Source organism: Leptodactylus fuscus, chromosome 5 (genome assembly GCF_031893055.1).
Source record: "Leptodactylus fuscus isolate aLepFus1 chromosome 5, aLepFus1.hap2, whole genome shotgun sequence".
NCBI classification, from domain to species: domain Eukaryota; kingdom Metazoa; phylum Chordata; class Amphibia; order Anura; family Leptodactylidae; genus Leptodactylus; species Leptodactylus fuscus.
In genome coordinates this window covers 103,762,661-103,781,596 of record NC_134269.1, presented here as the reverse complement: position 1 = coordinate 103,781,596, position 18,936 = coordinate 103,762,661, and the positions used below count along the sequence as shown (strand labels likewise).

The window sequence follows — 18,936 nt, the reverse complement described above, 5'->3', positions numbered from 1 at the left end:
TAGAGGCAGCACATAGTAGTGCGTGCAGGAGCTGTTCACATAGTAAGGTGCTGAAATGATTTCTACATTGCACATACCTGAATGCATTTATCACTAAGTATGCAATATCTGCTTAACACCAATTATAAGGATGAACAGTATTAAAGGTGAACCTAACTAATCCTAAATGATCTCTTTATATACTGTATGTTATAAGCAAGTGTCTTAGTAGTATGTGTATGGTTACCCTCCTTTAAAATGGGGCCATGATTCACATCCTGGTTATTAAGATAAGTTGACACTGACTAAGGCCTGTCTAAATAAAAAGGATGGATGTGAAACTGCATGGTTCCCCTGCGCTACACCTTCCTACCTGACCCCAGCACTCGTAACCCCTCTCTTTATTTCCCTTCGTTTTTTTTTTTTTTTACTCCGACTCTCTTACTTTCCCTTTTTCTCTTACCTCTCTTCCAACAGCTAAATATTCACTTGATTCAACCTGAAAACAATACTGTTGACACACACATATATAGCCATATAGTAGTTAAATAATATTAAGTGACACTCAAACTTGCCCTGAAAAGTGCTGTGAATGTTTACCATCATTATGCTTTGATAATAAGAGAAATATTGAAGTAAACATAATGTATTTGCATACATAAAGAAAAGTCTTTGCATTTATCTATATAGCTTTTTGTATTTCAGATAAATGTGAACAGTTTAACCTTTGATAAAATAAGAGAATTGCCCATTAATAACCAATATTAATTCAGTATATAGTAATAGCATTATAAGTAGTAAGTTATTCCAAAAGTGATTTCATTTGTGTCTGCTTTTACTCGTGCCCATTGTCCTAGACATTTCATAAAGAAGCTTTCCCATCAATTAAAATTCCATATCCTCGCCTCTCAGTGTGCTAATAAAATGAAAAGCCCTGCCTGAAATCAATACACATTAACATACTTCTCCGAATAGAATTGGAACGCTGTTGCTTAATTATTAGATTTTGCCTCTACAAGATTAATCAGGCATATCTTATCGCACCATGACCATTCAATATGATAAATCAATTCTGCAGGGCCCCTTATGATGGCTCTCTGAGGGCAAATAAAAAAGGTGAAGAGGGGAATTTTCTGCTGAGAACTGGGATTATCTCATCCTAAAATGTGTGAGGAGATAATTGTCTGCCAGGAAAAAAAGAAATATGGAGGCTTGTGATATACTATGTTAAAGTCAAATTGGTGCTAAGTAGTTGCAATGTCTATAAAGTCACAAACATGTCATAATATCAAGGTCAACCATCTTTATCTTGGTGAAAAGAAGCTTCTGTTACTGCCTGCATGAAAAAGTACAGGACACAAAGCCAGAGACAATAAAAAATCCACATACAGTTATACAAAAAGTATGGAAGATATTACGTGTAGCATAGTCCTAACCTTCCGTCCCCTAAACATTCTATGATAAATCACTAAACCAGTGCTGGAATACATTACATACACAAGAGTAAGAACGGCTAGACATTACATTATTAAGAAGTATTGACTGACAGCAAAAAAGTAGGTTGTGTAGTTATCACAATGTGAATTGGCAGATATATACAGTCCTATGAAAAAGTTTGGGCACCCCTATTAATCTTAATCATTTTTAGTTCTAAATATTTTGGTATTTGCAACAGCCATTTCAGTTTGATATATCTAATAACTGACGGACACAGTAATATTTAAGGATTGAAATGAGGTTTATTGTACTAACAGAAAATGTGCAATATGCATTAAACCAAAATTTGACCGGTGCAAAAGTATGGGCACCTCAACAGAAAAGTGACATTAATATTTAGTACATCCTCCTTTTGCAAAGATAACAGCCTCTAGTCGCTTCCTGTAGCTTTTAATCAGTTCCTGGATCCTGGATAAAGGTATTTTGGACAAACAATTTAAGTTCAGTTAAGTTAGATGGTCGCCGAGCATGGACAGCCCGCTTCAAATCATCCCAAAGATGTTCAATGATATTCAGGTCTGGGGACTGGGATGGCCATTCCAGAACATTGTAATTGTTCCTCTGCATGAATGCCTGAGAATTTGGAGCAGTGTTTTGGATCATTGTCTTGCTGAAATATCCATCCCCGGCGTAACTTCAACTTCGTCACTGATTCTTGAACATTATTCTCAAGAATCTGCTGATACTGAGTGGAATCCATGCGACCCTCAACTTTAACAAGATTCCCGATGCCGGCATTGGCCACACAGCCCCAAAGCATGATGGAACCTCCACCAAATTTTACAGTGGGTAGCATGTGTTTTTCTTGGAATGCTGTTTCTTTTCGGACGCCATGCATAACGCCTTTTTTTATAACCAAACAACTCAATTTTTGTTTCCAAAATGAAGCTGCCTTGTCCAAATGTGCTTTTTCATACCTCAGGCAACTCTATTTGTGGCGTACGTGCAGAAACGGCTTCTTTCTCATCACTCTCCCATATAGCTTCTATTTGTGCAAAGTGCGCTGTATTGCTGACTGATGCACAGTGACACCATCTGCAGCAAGATGATGCTGCAGCTCTTTGGAGGTGGTCTGTGAATTGTCCTTGACTGTTCTCACCATTCTTCTTCTCTGCCTTTCTGATATTTTTCTTGGCCTGCCACTTCTGGGCTTAACAAGAACTGTCCCTGTGGTCTTCCATTTCCTTACTATGTTCCTCACAGTGGAAACTGACAGGTTAAATCTCTGAGACAACTTTTTGTATCCTTCCCCTGAACAACTATGTTGAACAATCTTTGTTTTCAGATCATTTGAGAGTTGTTTTGAGTAGCCCATGATGCCACTCTTCAGAGGAGATTCAAATAGGAGAACAACTTGCAATTGGCCACCTTAAATACCTTTTCTCATGATTGGATACATCTGGCTATGAAGTTCAAAGCTCACTGAGGTTACAAAACCAATTTTGTGCTTCAGTAAGTCAGTAAAAAGTAGTTAGGGGAATTCAAATCAATAAAATGATAAGGGTGCCCATAATTTTTCAACGGTCAAATTTTGGTTTAATGCATATTGCACATTTTCTGTTAGTACAATAAACCTCATTTCAATCCTGAAATATTACTGTGTCCATCAGTTATTAGATATATCAAACTGAAATGGCTGTTGCAAACACCAAAATATTTAGAACAAAAAATGATTAAGATTAATAGGGGTGCCCAAACTTTTTCATAGGACTGTATATATATATATATATATATATATATATATATATATATATATATATATATATATATACACCATAGTCAAATGGCTTAGACACAGACTTACAAGGTAGCTACTGTCCGTTTAAGTTGGATTAGAGAGACTGTTGTCTTCTGTCTGGTGGAGAGCTAATGTGCACCCCTTTCCCAGAGAGCGTTGTCTGTAATGTTCTCTATGCAATCTGGTGTCTCCTAAAGGAGAAACTGTAACCCTACTGAATGCTATGTACATATAGGGACATTGCATACACAGATATATCATGCATGGCCAGTAGAGGCAAACATGTTACTGGATAAATCACTGATGAAGGTTGTTACTGAAATAATTGTCTATCACGCTGTGCTATGCCGAGTCACTGAAATGTAATATTTTTTGTGACGGGAATGGTTCTAATAATCATCAGTAACTCTAATAGAAGTTTGTGTCTCCACATGTACAGATCCTATATAGAATAGCCCACATGAGAAACCTCAACAGGCATTGGCATCATGCATAGTGTATGGCGTAAGGTTTCTCCTTAAGAAGTACTAAGTAGAAGTAAGGCGTTTATAGGTAATGCAATGCTTCACTGGGATAACAGAAAGCAAATTAGTTCTATTTACAAAAAATAAAAGCTGTGTTTCTCTAGAATCACCTACGAAGCCATTCTATAAATCAATGTCCAACCCTTTAATAGGCCATGCAGTATGACTAGGATATAAGTCAAAGCAGGCACTCATCTTCTGTCAGGGCCTGCCCTTCACCAGTGCGGACTGGGTGATAAGCCTTTGTCAGATCCCTGGTGGATATTGTTTATGCCTAGACCAAGTAAGCGAAGAAAATGGAAATGTATGTCACCTTCGAGTGCTCAATTATTCTCTTCTTTTAGTACATGTGGATGACCTAATGATGTAAATCCCTAATGATACTTAACCATATTTGAAGATTTCTTCTTTTAACATATAGAAGGCAAAAAGTTCGTTAGAGTTTGCCAAAAGAAAAAAAATGAAAAAGTAATTGAATTCACTAGTCAGCGTTTCCTTAGGCTTAGGCACTTTCTAAAGCTGTACCCAATGTAGGAAAGACAAATGTCCACACCAGAAATATCTAAAGCAGCGGAGACGTCAAGCAATGATGATAGATGAACTAAAATCACAAAGGAATACTCTTCTCATACACATTTAGACTGCCTATTGCTTATATATACTGTATTCCTATTTTAGTTGGACATTTCTGTATTTCTATATTAAGAATTAAAGAAGGATATTTAAGACCAAGTGAAAGTTTACATTGTTGCTGCTGTTCTTCCCTGCGGTTTAACAGCACATTTTCTCCACATAGTTATATATTTTTTATTTTTACTTTATAAGACTATCTGGAACATCAACTGATCCTGAGGGCAGAACAAACAATGTCAAAGCTGATTAGTTTCTAGGATTCTGTCGGGGAAATGCCTGCTTATCTTGGACACTTATCTACGACATGAACCCATAACATAACAGGGGAAGAATAGAAATGACAATTCTCACTGTGTGGTTAGAAATTTGTTTCCCGACAATACAATTCAAGTTCAACATAAAAGTCTCTAAAGATGGGGAAGATGATACACAATAGATTCTCCACTCCTTCAACAACACAAACACTGTATTCTACTGTAGGATTTACAATATATACTGTAGAAGCTGTATTATGGCACGGTAACCTGTAGGTTTGGGTGAATAGGCCTTGAGACAAATTGTGTGTCACATTGTGAAAGCCTTCATTTCTTACACTGGTATAACCCACTTAATGACCTCTCAGCGGGGAAAAGAACACTACATAGGCGGTATACTGTACATGGAAATAAATAGGTACCGCTCAATAAGAGATGCCACAGGTTCACATATACTGTAGGATCAATATCAGACTCATCAGGTCAGGACCAGTGTAGGGGAAATCAGGTTAGCCCCCTTTGTGCCTATGACTGGCTAAACAGATCCTATGATATATTTTTTAGCCAGACATTATAGAATTGGAGGTTACCATTTAGGTCCTAAGTATTAGGGAATTATGTTCTAGTATAAAGTAAAAGCATAACTTTTCAATATTATTGCTTATTTTAGTAACTAGATGTGAACTAGGATTGCTATTATTATTTCCACTTATGATTTTTTAGGTCAAACCTAGATTTGTAAGAAACATATTCTATATGGCTGGTACAGTAGAATCTTGTGACCCATACTGTATACTTATAGTAAGTTTACCTTAAGGTATTATACTGAATTAGGACAATTATAGATTTGATTTTAACACAGAAAAGAACCCTTAAAGGGGTTTTCCCATCTCAGTGTTTCAGCAGGTTTGCATGCAGTCTGTTCTTCTCACTTTCTGTATTTTTCTCCCTCCTCCTCCCTCTTGCTGAACAGGACACACAATACTTATGCTGATCAGATAATATGCAGATGCTTGTACAGAATGGACTCAGTGTTATCTGTGTGTTTACATAGAGAGAAAACTGACCCGGCTTTATATGCAAAACTGCAATTAGCTGAGTTAATTGTCCTGCCGGCAAGAGAAGTGACTGACGTCACTTGTCCTAAAGGTCTGTGGTTATAGCAACACTGTGTAAACAATGGGAGGAATAAGGTCACATAGCAGGCAAACAAAGCAGAATTTCTAAAGCAATATATTTAGGAAAAGTCTTGAATTTACATAAGCTATCGCTATAGATAGGATCCTTTAGATGCGACAACCCCTTTAAGCGAGTGCCATGGATTGCTCTTTTCTACAAGTACATTGTGCCTATACTTTTGTATGCCGAGAACCGAGAAATGACTATGTCTCCTGATAGGATAGACTCTATTTTACTTTATAACTGATCTGTAAAGTGAACATAATGCAGAAGTTTTATTTAGACTTTTCACAAATCATTACCATCAACACCTTATTGAGTCCCCAACACTTTTTCTTCCATTTACTTACAGTACTTTACGTTGGACTGAACATATAGTTAACTCTGCAATTTATGGTAAAATTGTCTTATATAATGTAAATGACTACAAGATGAATCACACTTCCCTTTCTTTAATTCACAGTGTATTAAGTCTAATTAACAAATTGTCAAGTGTCAGTTAAAATCGATATTTTTACACCTAACATTTAGGCTCTAATAGTCACCCAAGCAATTTTCCATTTTTAGGTAAAATAGCCTATAATTTTGAGCTGGAAGAAATGTACAATGCATTGTACAATCCATGAAATGAAACTAAACAGAAAACAGCGAGATTCCAAAAACTGAATTAAACCATTAGAAATGACGAATTTGCTTTTGCAATGTTCAATGCTGTTTGCAAATGACTAACAACATTTTTCCTTGATCATGTGTGGAACGGGCTCACAGTGAGCCATCAATGCACTCTATAGATCACAGGTAGAAAAGGTCCCTTCATTATTAATTATCAAGAGAAAACGAAACATAAGCCGGAATACAGAACAGCAATTATTCCGCTCTGAGGTCCTCATTAATTTTAAAACTTCTTTGGATGCAACACATTCTGCTACATTTCCCTACTGTTCACACCACTGTGTCCTTCCCATTCCTGACACCTCGTCGTTCCTTTCACCAGACTTCATGTAGTAACCATGGCAATGCCTGAAGAGTTGTTGTTCTCATAGGAGAATCAGATTTTATTGTGCACTAGGAAATAGCCTACTGAACATATGCTCTCAAAATCTCATTAGCAGTAGTGTCCACAATATTCCCAAATCAGGTTCTCCAAGCTCCACTTGAACCTGCCTGTACTGGTAGGTCATAGATGTCCTACCCATCAACTTCTAGCAAGGGCAACTCTTTTGGTGCCCAGAGATCAGCTGTCATGTTTGTTTGAAGTTTTAAGCAGATGATGGGAGTAATACCATGTGTTTATGTCCTGGTACAGAAGGCATGACTGGAGACTTGCCAGCTTCACACTTCCCAGAGCACATGGTGTTATGTTTTGTTTAACCACAGGCATCTGGCAAAGGACAACATAGCTACAAAAGACATGTAAAGGAAACATGAAGCATAGAGGCCATCACTCCTTACTATACATTTGTAGGTAAGACTTCTGTACATTGACGTGTTCTTAATTTAGCATGGCAATGATGATGTTGGTAATACCTGACATAGGTTGTCTCTTGACAATAATCAAAATTTTTAGACCCCCCCCTCCCCCAGGAATCAGCTGTGATGTTGTGGAAACTTGACAGCAAGTGCTCATATTCTCTGCAGCACCCCAACAGAACAATATAAGCATTATACAATGCCAATTCTTGTAAATGGCTTGTCTATGTAATACAGTACAGGCCCAATCCTCCAGAGCTAGAGACCTTTGTAAGCATTCTCCACTCTGGTCAATGGACAAATATTCCAAACAGAGGGGATATTGAGGTATGGGGATGATTTCCTAATAGGGTTTCTAAAAATGTATTTTCTCACGCGTGAATGATATCATTGTTCTTTTATCTTCTATTATTTAATAAAAATAACATACGAGAGAACCAACCTGCTTCGCTGACATGACAAAGAGCTGCTCCTCATTCCTTGTAAATGCCATATCCCTTAGAATAGGACCGGAGTCCACCACCTGGATGGTTTCATATTGTACTGCTCCAGTGATGGGGCCATCAACTCGAATCTGAAACAAAAAATACAGAAGTAGTTTTTAATCCACACTGTATTATATATAAATAATAACAATTGTTTTACAAAATGGTGTATTAATAACCTAACCTTTTTACATTCACAGAAAGAAAATTGTGATTATTGTAATAATGTCTATTAAACACAGAACCATTAACAGGAAGTTACTATACAAAAAATATCCCATATTACTTATTTTTGTTAAACATCAAACTCCAAAATTCATGTTCCCTGGTTAGTGCCACTTAAGGTTTATACTTTTACTAAAGCTCTGTACATGGTTAATCCCTAACTACTGTGACCAGGGATTATACACACCTTTTCCTTTATGCTCTAGAAGGTTTTGTACAAAAAATTAAGATATTTTGTGACTCCTGAAAGGTGACACTGATCCTGTTCCTTGCCACAGTATATATGCATTGACGATATTGTAGACTAGGCGCATAAATTAAAGCCGGTAACACCTTTAGAATATGTAATAGGTACTGCATTTTCACTGCAATACGTCTGGATTGGCTATCCTGCACTGTACAATGAAAGTTTCTGACATATTCAGATTGACTCTTAAGCGTTACAGAGGTCACTCACTTTTTAATGTGGAAACCAAAATAAGTAGTCAGCACTTTTAAAAGCTTGACTTGCCAAAAACCTGTCTTGGTCCCAGATCAGTTTATAAAAGAACAAAAAGTGAAAGTCAAACAAATAGATCTCAGCAGGTAAAACTGTTTGATTGACAGCAGGTTGCACATAGAAATGACCCTTAAAATTCTTGTGGTCAAAGTATAAAGAAAGATCCAGCATAACAAAAATTTGGATTGCACGTTCTTTTATGGATGATAATACAAAACCAAGAAACTATTTTAAACAATGAAGTAAAAATCAATAGCCACATTATTTAGTTGTCCTGGAGTCATAGAAAAGGTATAAACTATTCTATTTATCTAATAGACATTTCATCAAGTCCAGTAAGCAGTGAGTATAGCCTTCACTTATCTGTAGTATATGGCTCAAGAGGATATTTCTTCACAAAATTTTTTTCATGTGCCGTTAGATTATTTTCCTCTTTAGTTTTTGGAAGACCCTTGTCAATAGAGTACTAAAGTACTATAGCAGTACTAAAGTACTAAATCATTACACTGAATTTGGCAGGTCAAACCATCTACCTTCTGAGTGAGAGCTTCCCAGTTCTCCCTCAATAAATGATGCTGAGGTAAAGGATTGGACATTGGAATCTCAACACCCTTTTAATCTAAGTAATGGGAAAAAAACTGGCTGAGGTGTCAGGCGGTTGAGTTCTTTCCTCTCCCCATTCATAACACTTGCAATTTTAGTTAAACTCAATGTATGAAGAACCAAATAAGAAAGTTGTCTGCTTATTTTTAGCTATTTTAGCTCTAAGGCTGCCTTCACACGGAGTAACGCCGGGCTTGTAAAAATCCTCATTCACAGCCGTACACGTGAGCGCTGCGGAAGGCTCCCGAACACTTCCCATTCACTTCAATGGGAGCGATCGTAAAGCCGGCGTTACGAGCGTGTACGGCTGTGAAAGAGGATTTTTACAATCCCGGCGTCCACTGTGTGAAGGCAGCCTAATCTGTCTAGTAATGTTTTTTTCCCACTGATAGTTCAAATTCAGTTTTTTTTTAAACCCACATTATCATCTTTCCCTCTCCTATAGATGTCTCTTTTGCACAGCCTGCTTACAGGAGGAAGTATTCGCCATGGTCATATAATGAATAAATCAGTGAATGTCCAAGAGTGATTTTGAAAAAAAAAATTGTAAATTCAAATCACATTGTGGTTCATTGGTTTGGTTTTTAGAGGGAAAATAAAAGTGTCAACTATAGTATAAATGTACCCTTTTTATCAAGAAGCAGGAGTCAGAAGATGTTAAAGAGTTAAAAGTGGTTGTCCACACTAAATGTAAAAAAGAAAAAGGCCAGGAGAGGTGAAGAAATTTTTTTTAAAAACACTCTCAACCTTGCCCAGTGCTCTGGTGTTTCCTAACACAATCTGATCCTGCTGCTCCAATGTTTTTTTTCCGGTCCCTGCCACACATGACCACTGAGACCAAACAACCTCAGTGAAGGACACATGACGTCACAACCAGTGAGGACTTCCAGCTACAGAAGACAACCGAGCAGCAGGACCACGCTAAGAGGAAACCGGAGCACCGAGGACAGGTGAGTATATATATATATTTTTTTTGTTTTTTTTTTCTTTTTCCCTAGCCCAATTTAGCCTGGACAAGCTCTTTGGTTCATTATAAAATATATTATTACTTCTCCCATTTTTCTTTAGATACAAATAATAAGAAAAACAAAGGTATAACTTTTTAGCATCTAAAGACAAACTAGCCTTAGCATTACAAATAACTTAGTTCAGAATTGTGCTGCATGAGATATGCATTAACAGTAATATGAAATGCTTTCTTCAGTGTAATAATACATGAAAACTACAAGCTATGTAAGCAGGTGAGAAACGCTGAAAGCTCTATCAAAGCAGAACAGAACGTAAGATGCCTATTGAGAGAACATCTGCTCTGCGTCTAGCTTTCTGTTCTCAAGTTGCCACTAGTCAACTTGACTTGAGCCTTTAACCCAAAAATCACTTCAATGCTGCTCGTCACAGATTTGTATAATGGCTGATCCCAATATCAGCTGAACAATAGAGAATCGCTCCTTCTGATGTCTAGGATAAAGGGTCCCTTTATGTAATAGGTACAAAGCTGGAGGTAGGCGGGGTGGATCCTAACATCCATTTAGAAGTAGCAGCTTGGTGTCTAAGAAATATATTTCAAAGTGATCATATGAGTTTATATATTATACAGGTCCATATATGGAAGGTAAATTCAAAATTCCTACTGTTTGTAAATTTGTTCTCTAGGTGGGTAACTACTGATATAAAGTGTTTATATATCATGACCTACAGTATGTCCTATAATACGATTTGAATTGATGATTTACATAGAAATAATATTAAAGAAATATTTGTGCAGTTCTCCTTACTCAAGCTGGCATTAGAATACTGTATGATATATTCAGAAGTAACTAATGGGCCCATACCACTAATATTGGAATGGCCCGTCCTCCATTCATCCTTACCAGCAAATTCATGGTGAACAGGAGTTGAATGGACTGATGCTCTAAGCAAGTCATTGGAAGATACAGAAACAGCCTATATGGAAACATGCCCAGCAGAGAAAAACAGATGCATCATCTTGGTAGATCTTGCTCTGTTAAAATCTCAGCAGACAGAAAATGAATATTTTAACTGAACTCAACATACCTGTTTGTTTAGTAAGATTTGATTTTATTAAGATTACTGTTTGTACATCTAATTTTAGATACCATTTGTCAGTATGTTCCAGAATCAAAACACTTCTTTAATAATTAACAGCAATGCAACATCAATATGCTATATACAGATTCACTGTATTTAATAAAATATGTAACCAGACTTTCCAATAATGAACATTCCCACCTATGATATCACTTGACTAAGTAGTATTGCTGTTTTATAGCTATTTCAGGCTTTGAGAAAGGTTAATATGCCTGTTAATTAAATGTGTCGTGATGGAAAAGGCCATTCAAAAAGTTAACAGTTCTGTCTGTCTATTCTCTGGTAATTGAACTCCAGAGTTGGAACAGATAGCGGAGCTTTAATGTCAATAATTCCCTTTCTCTGTATTTATGCATCAAAGCACCCTCCTTATCATGTGTCACTCAAGACAGAGATTAGCACTTGCGCTTGCGACTTAACAGCACTTGCGCTTCACAGTGTCCTTTCGGGAAAAAATGGAAGGGCATTTCCCCTTTTATTTAATTGCCTATATGTCAAAGATAAGGAAACAAAACAAATTTGTAAAATAGAAAAAAAAGTTTTCTATTAAGTGGGACACTCGTCACCCAAGTAGTATAGAAGGAGCCAAAGGACACAAGAGTAATTCAATCTTTCATGTTCAACAATACACCCCCCCCCCTTTTATTTTTTTTTTTTTTTTTTTACTGTACGGACTCTAAACCAAAGGCACTCAATTAATTTTAGTAAATTTCGGCTGAACAACAAAAGTAGAGATTTCTTTTAAAGGGTTCTCCGAATAGGTCATCAACGTCTGACTGGTGAGATTCTGATACCCTGCACCCCCACTCATCAGCTGTTCTTTGTATGGTGGCAGAACTCAGTCACTGTAACATAGGTCCCATTTCAATGAATCTGCAGTATCTGACCAGGCCACTGCCTAGAGAATATAGATAGCTGCTTCCTACTCTATTCTCTGTGTATCTGCTACTGAGAATAGCTGATTACTAGGGGTGCTGGATGCTGAACCCCCACCAATTTAATATTGATAACTTATCTGTAGGATATAAATCTATATAAGTCATACATTTTTTGACCTGGAAAACCTGCTGCACAAATTTTGAAGAATTGTTTGCAGTACATCAAGATTAATTATTATTTGTTAGTGGGCTCTGAAATTAAGTCAGACCAAACCTATAAACTTACTCAGGCCTCAGATTTTGACCTCAAAAAGGAATTTAGCTTCCCAATCCATCATACAGTTATATACTGTAGATAAAAAACAAACCCCTAAAATGAATAGTGATAACGCTAAAAATGAATCAGACCCAAGAACAGTCCCTAAAAGTAATCACACAAACCCCCTAAAATTAATATGACCTAAGACCAGCCCCTTAAAATTATTTAGACTCCAGACCAGACCCCTAAAATATACTTAGACATTATTTATACTGACTGGACCGTGTTGGAACCATGTATGTGCTGCCGCAAACACACTGATTCTGGTTTGTTGGGTCCAGTTGGTGCCCCCCCCTCCCCTCCCAGCTGACTGCTACTTTAAACTTTCAAAAATGTCAGCAAGTTTCATTTTCTAGAACTTTCAAAAAGTAATTTGGTTGAGACAATAAGTCGAGGTGGCATAGGGGCATGGTGGTTAGAACAGCTGCCTTACAAAAAATTGCAAGTGTATGCACCATCTGTGTTTCAGTAGGATTTCTCTAGGTAGTAATTAAAACATAAAAAAGATTTTTTGCTCGGCGTTTGCTGATGCCTAAAAAGTAATGCACTGTATGCAACTAATTGTCAAACAATAAAAATAAATAAGGTTGCAGAGTAATCGACTCCTTCATTAAAGAAAGCTATAAAAAACAGTCAGGCTAGCTTTGGGGAACATGGGGGACAATAATAGAATGAATAACTGGAGTTTTCAAATGCAGGTTCCAGGGTCTTTGTGAATGTGGTCAGTTTTGAATTTGGGGAATAATAACAGTAAAATCAAGTAATTATGATGAAAAAAAAGTTGTCCAGACTATCACAGGACATTTGCTCATATAACATACATTACTTTATTAAGAACTTCAGTCACTAGTTCTCACTCCAATTTTATAGCCTGGGGTGAATATGAGACATTGTAAAGATAATTACCTGCTTAAAAATATTAATTTTCTTAATAATATGGCTATTGTCTTGCCACATATGTATCAGAGCAGGTGAACACTGGGCTAGGAGAAACAAAACTGTGTTCTAATCTAATGTCAGAACATTATTATTATGATGATGAATTCATGCTGTTTCATTGATTTCAGTTCCATTTTCTTTTACTATTGATCCAACCATTATGCCCAATTTTCCTCCTCAGTCTGAGATTGTTATGCAAAAAGTCTGCTAAGATTATTCTGCCCATAATGCTCTCATATTCAGAAACAATTGAACAGTGTGGCTTCTATTTTTATTTTGCAACTGTTCATTTTATGTCTCTAAAATAGGTACAAAAAAGTATTAACTCATGAAGCTTTACAGTCATGGATTCAGGGCCCGTATCCATTACTTTCTTTCATACCCTTGAGTGATGATACATGTATTTACTGTACTATTCTATTCTATTCTGAAAACATAAGATACCCATGTCATACAATTAAGGATACAATATGTTTCTATAATATAGAATTAGATACATATTATATTGTTCTGTAATAGTATATTGGAAGGTCTAAAAGAAAATGTTCATAAGTTCAGACCTCGCCTTTAGCATGGCCTCACAAAATTATCATTATTATTATTTTTAAATCACCAATAATTCCATGTATGCATTATATGCGATAACACATAATAAGATCCAAAATGGAGCATACAGCTCCTCTGCCCCACGTATTGCGCTCTTCTTTAAGAACTTGATGTAACACACCTTGAAGTTGTTCAACAGGCTTTTATTCATATACAGATAACGCATTTCGGGGTATCATCAGATCTCTTTTATGATCACTTAAACTTGTGATGGTAGCCCACCCATCACCTGTCCTCAATAATGAAAACCCACAAGACAAAGACAAGTACAATAGAATAACATGTACAGTAGGATAGAGGTCCCTACGTGCAAGGGCTATCTCTAAGGGAAGGGGGGGAGAGACAGTAGGAGAGGGTAGAAGCTGTTTAGATGGTAGTGTGGTGGCAGCAGGTTGTAGATATTCCTGAAGAGGTGCCCGCCAGTGTCAAAATTATAAGACATGTAGTGTCCCTCAAACCATACCACTGTGATGAAGGTTTCAATGGTCATGTCCCGTATGGTATAATGGATAAAACCCAAGGCAGTTTAGGGGCATTCTTAAGGTGCTTCTGGCATCCTGTACTTTGGTACTCTGGTCAGTTCTCCAAGTTGCTACTCCTTAAAACCATCTCTACACTTAATAATACAGAGAATCTGGATTTATATGGTTTTAGTAAGAAGACTTTAAAGTATCAAATAACATATTTCAGAGCTTTTACTTTTTCAGTATCATAAACAATGACATTCAATATTGAGTACGAAGGTCTATAACTACCATGTTTGTTCGTTGTTATAGAGGTGTGGGCTACATACTTATCTTCCACATGTACTCTTAAATATGACATTTTGAGGATTCAAAAGACAAATAAATATAGTGCATGGATACACAATTGTATCTATCATTGGACAGGAAAAAGATAAAAGAACCTTTGTTCAACCTCAAACAAAAGAAAGGTTAAATATGATCCTATCCCCCAAAGCTCCCATGAACTGAAATAGCCAGCACAAGGTGACCTATTACTATCATTAAATATCAGGTCTTCTGAAAAAAAGATCCTCCTAACCTTTTGTAGTCTGTGCTTAGCCACTGTTAGCAAAGGGCTTATCTCTTTAGTATTGTATTTAAGACAAAAAAGACAGTTGAGTGCCCAGGGACCCAAATCAGCAAATGTCCTCTACACTGAGCAATGTACACATCACAAATGAAGTGGGGAATTTCTGCCAACAGCCTGGAGTCAATGCTGACCCCTTATGTCCATATACATCTGCCTTGCTTACCGTCTAGTTCATTATATCATCAGCTGAAGTAGTAAGCTTCTACTTAGCACACATAGAAAATACAGTATTATGGAGACAGACATACAGTAGGAACGGATTGTTGAAGCAATACAAGAACTGGAAGGAAGACAGACTTTCTGCTTACAAGTAAAATAAATCCTACTTATTGTGTCAGAGACGATATAATAAATCACATTAATACATATAATATGAGACCCCCTAGGACAGTGAAAATCAAGAAGCTTTTACTAGGGGAACAGATCTCTCATGGGAAAAATTAATCACAACACAAATTTTATTCTTATTGTCAGATAAAGGCATTAAGAGGGTTCTGGACAATTCCTACCGGCTAGAAGGTCCCTTGACAAAAATCTGATCACAGAATTGGTTGTGCCACTAAACACACTTATTCCCTTTCCCTCTTTAGGCTACAGCACCACTATGCGAAAATGCAGTGTTTTTGTTGCAGATTTTGCAGCTGTTTCTTGAGCCAAAGTCAGGAGGGCTTGAAAAGTAATGAAAAACAAAAAGGAAGCTCTTAGAGGTTTCACTTTTATTAAATATACTACGGAGTTTGGCTAAAAAAAAAAAAAAAAAAAACGCAGCAAAATCTGCAGCAAAAAATGCAGAGTTTCTGCAATATGGGGCCTTAGCCTTAGTCCAGCAATAAGCTGAGCACTGCGAGTCTAGCATCTAAAATCCCAGCTGACCACTGCAGTAGTATTACATGTCTGTCATTGAAATGAAGGCCTGGTAATGTTATACATACTGTAGACTGGCTGCCAAAGTGATATAGGTGATAGAGATGCCAAAGAGCTTTATGTTCTAGGTAATTAATATATTAATCATATAGGGTCTATTCACGTCCGTTTTTTGCATCTGTATAAAAGCATGACGTGAGCCTTATTTTGGAGGCAGGTGATGCACTACATGTCATATTAAATGTCAATTTAACTGAGCTACATCTGTACATATAGCAACCAACCAAGAAAACTGCTTACATTTATAACTGGTACAGACATCCGTATTAATTTATTGTTAGTCTAAACTAGTTTTTAGACGCTGCCCAATGTGTCTGGTACCTAGCCAGCATACGAATATGAATGTATTTGTAGCTTAAATAATTCCAGTTCAATCATATATTGTATTTTAGTAACAATGACCCAGATTTACACTAATAGTTACACAGTGTTACAAAATTACATAGGAAGTCTAAAAATACACCAGATTTAATGGCTGATGCTGGATGATAAATCTGGTGTATCTTTACAGTGTCTAGTCTGCACTAGACCGTACTTTGTCATGACCGAGTGCACAGCATGGTCGTATGAATAAGTGCTCAATTTGGGCCAGAATTTTTTGACACTATTTTGGCACATTTCTGGTGCATTGCGATATATTTAATTCCCAAAGAGTTCTGAGAATGCACACCCGCATGTGTAGAATGTCAAAAAATGATAGCCCACACTAGATACTCCTCACTATACCCAATATGCCCATGATTATGGTACTGTCTACAATAGTAAATCTGGGTCAGACTATCTGTACTTCTAACACATACTTTTACAGTATAGTAACATTGCACATTAACACTCATACATTATTTGTTTCGGTCTTAGTATTTTATTCCTGAGATGCATTTCCCTGCAGGTCACAGGCTGATGAATATTGGGCAATACTTGACTATATTTAGAGAGAACAGGTAAAACTCATCAGTTTAATTAATACCTTAGGGGTTAATTAGAAAATGTCACCTGGCTACAAAATTGGGACAAAGCTCCTCATACAATTTCTAAAGATTGTACTAGTTTTGCTTAGGTTTACAATTTTTTGACAAGAGTCAAACCGTACAAAAACTGCAACCAGTAGACACAAATGGAAGGCAATGTAACAAAAACTATCATAGCCGAAAGTAAGAAAAATATTGTACAGACGGGCTGTATTTGCCATGCAGGGCTAGTAGTTATGGGCCTTTGTACATACCAAGAAATATGTTATTAAGTGTGATTCTATAACAAGGGAAGCAATGCATGTATTTGATCTACCACTTACCACTTTGCTGTTGCTTACTTTGCTAGCGAGCATAGTTAGTCTGTTGAGCAGATGCACACAGATCTATCAAATGCAAAATTTGTCTCTCAATCTCAATCCAATATGGGACCATAGAAAGTGATAATAGACTTGAAGATGTGACAAATTTATCAGAAGCAAACTACAAATTCCTTCCCCATTGCTGTGTAAAATGAAACCTTTGCAATGAAATATAAAATGTAGTATGTGAATCTATGTAAGAAGGCATGGCGGGTCCTACCATTCTCAGGCTGCTGTGTGAAGACTGATACTTTTCTATGGTACAATGAGGTTGGGATCATGTGTCAGTCACTCAATCCAAATCTCAAAACAAAACTTGTCTTCAGAGTCTGACTAGCAGGCTAGCGTAATGTTTCTCCCTCATTGCCCTTGTCTCTGGAAATTTATACTAGCGGGAAAACATGATGTCACAATCTAGTCCGGGCTAATTAATGATGACACTAACCTGAATGAGACACAACAAGAATCACGGTGCAGTGCAATGTTACTTTACCTTACATGATTTTACATTTACCATCTAATTGATTGTGACTACAACAATTTAATGGTCATAAGTGATTGCAAAGATAGCCAATAGAGAGAGAGAGAGAGAGAGAGAGAGAGATAGATAGATGTAGATAGATAGATAAAGCCAGTTCTATAAACAGCAAATTATGTTCATGAGATACTTTTCTGGCACTATTAAAAGAGAACCTTTCATCTCTTGGGGCACATGCTTGTAATACACTGCTAGAAAGCCAACATTGCGCTGAATTCAGCGCACTATCAGCTTTCCTGTTCTGTTCCCCCAGTGAAGAGCTATCGGTGCCGGTACCATAGCTCTTCACTGTCAGAAGGATGTTTATGAGAGTCTGCCAGGAACGCCCTGCCTCACAGTTGCATCTATTGTGCTGTACTGTGAGAGGGGGCATGGCTTACCGCCTAGCCGTGATGCTGAGCAGTGAGGAACGCCTCCCTCCCCTACTGATAGTACTCGTTCATAGATGAGGACTAGGGGGTGTTCATCACCACTTTTTTTTCTAGCATTTTTTTTTAGATAAATGTAGCAAAATTTCTCATGCTAGTTCATAACCTTGCTGCAATTCTCATGGGGAGGAAAGATTTTTAGTGAATTTTTCAAGGCAATTTCAAAAGTGGAGTATGTTTGCGCAAATATTTGGCAACTTAAAGACACACCAGAATTTTAGTGTAATGCAATGATAAATTGGCCTTGATATATGTGAATGGGAGTGAACTGCAGTACCTTACGTGGACAAACATGAAGCTGTTTTTGGAAGAAAGCAGATATATTTTTCCAACGCTTTGCATTCCTTTTGAGAGCTAAAATTTTCCCCCATTCTCTGTTGCTTCACTGTCACAAAGGACTCTCCATAGTTATATAAATCAAGTGTAACTTTACATAACATCCTGCATTCATGCAGACAAAACTCACTATTAGACTTCATATTCACTGCTACGGTGTTGATATCTAACAACAAGCTTGTTGACTGTTTCTAATGGCAACAAGTAAAATTGTATATCCTGATCTATATCATAACTGCAATATTACCAAATGTTACAAAAAATTTGATGTAGCTTGGTTATATATATATATATATATATATATATATATATATATATATATATATATATATATCAGATTATTCCTGC

The 18,936-nt window shown here is 36.9% G+C and overlaps 1 protein-coding gene across 2 annotated transcripts in view; it reads right to left on the bottom strand.

Annotated features, from left to right (window-relative positions):
- Nucleotides 1-18,936, bottom strand: part of PLXNA4 (plexin A4) — a 751,018-nt gene that overhangs the window by 452,661 nt on the left and 279,421 nt on the right. For both annotated transcript variants that reach the window (XM_075273936.1, XM_075273935.1), the window contains exon 4: nucleotides 7,717-7,848. In XM_075273936.1, the coding sequence (XP_075130037.1) occupies nucleotides 7,717-7,848 (132 nt within the window). The remainder of the gene's footprint in view (nucleotides 1-7,716; nucleotides 7,849-18,936) is intronic.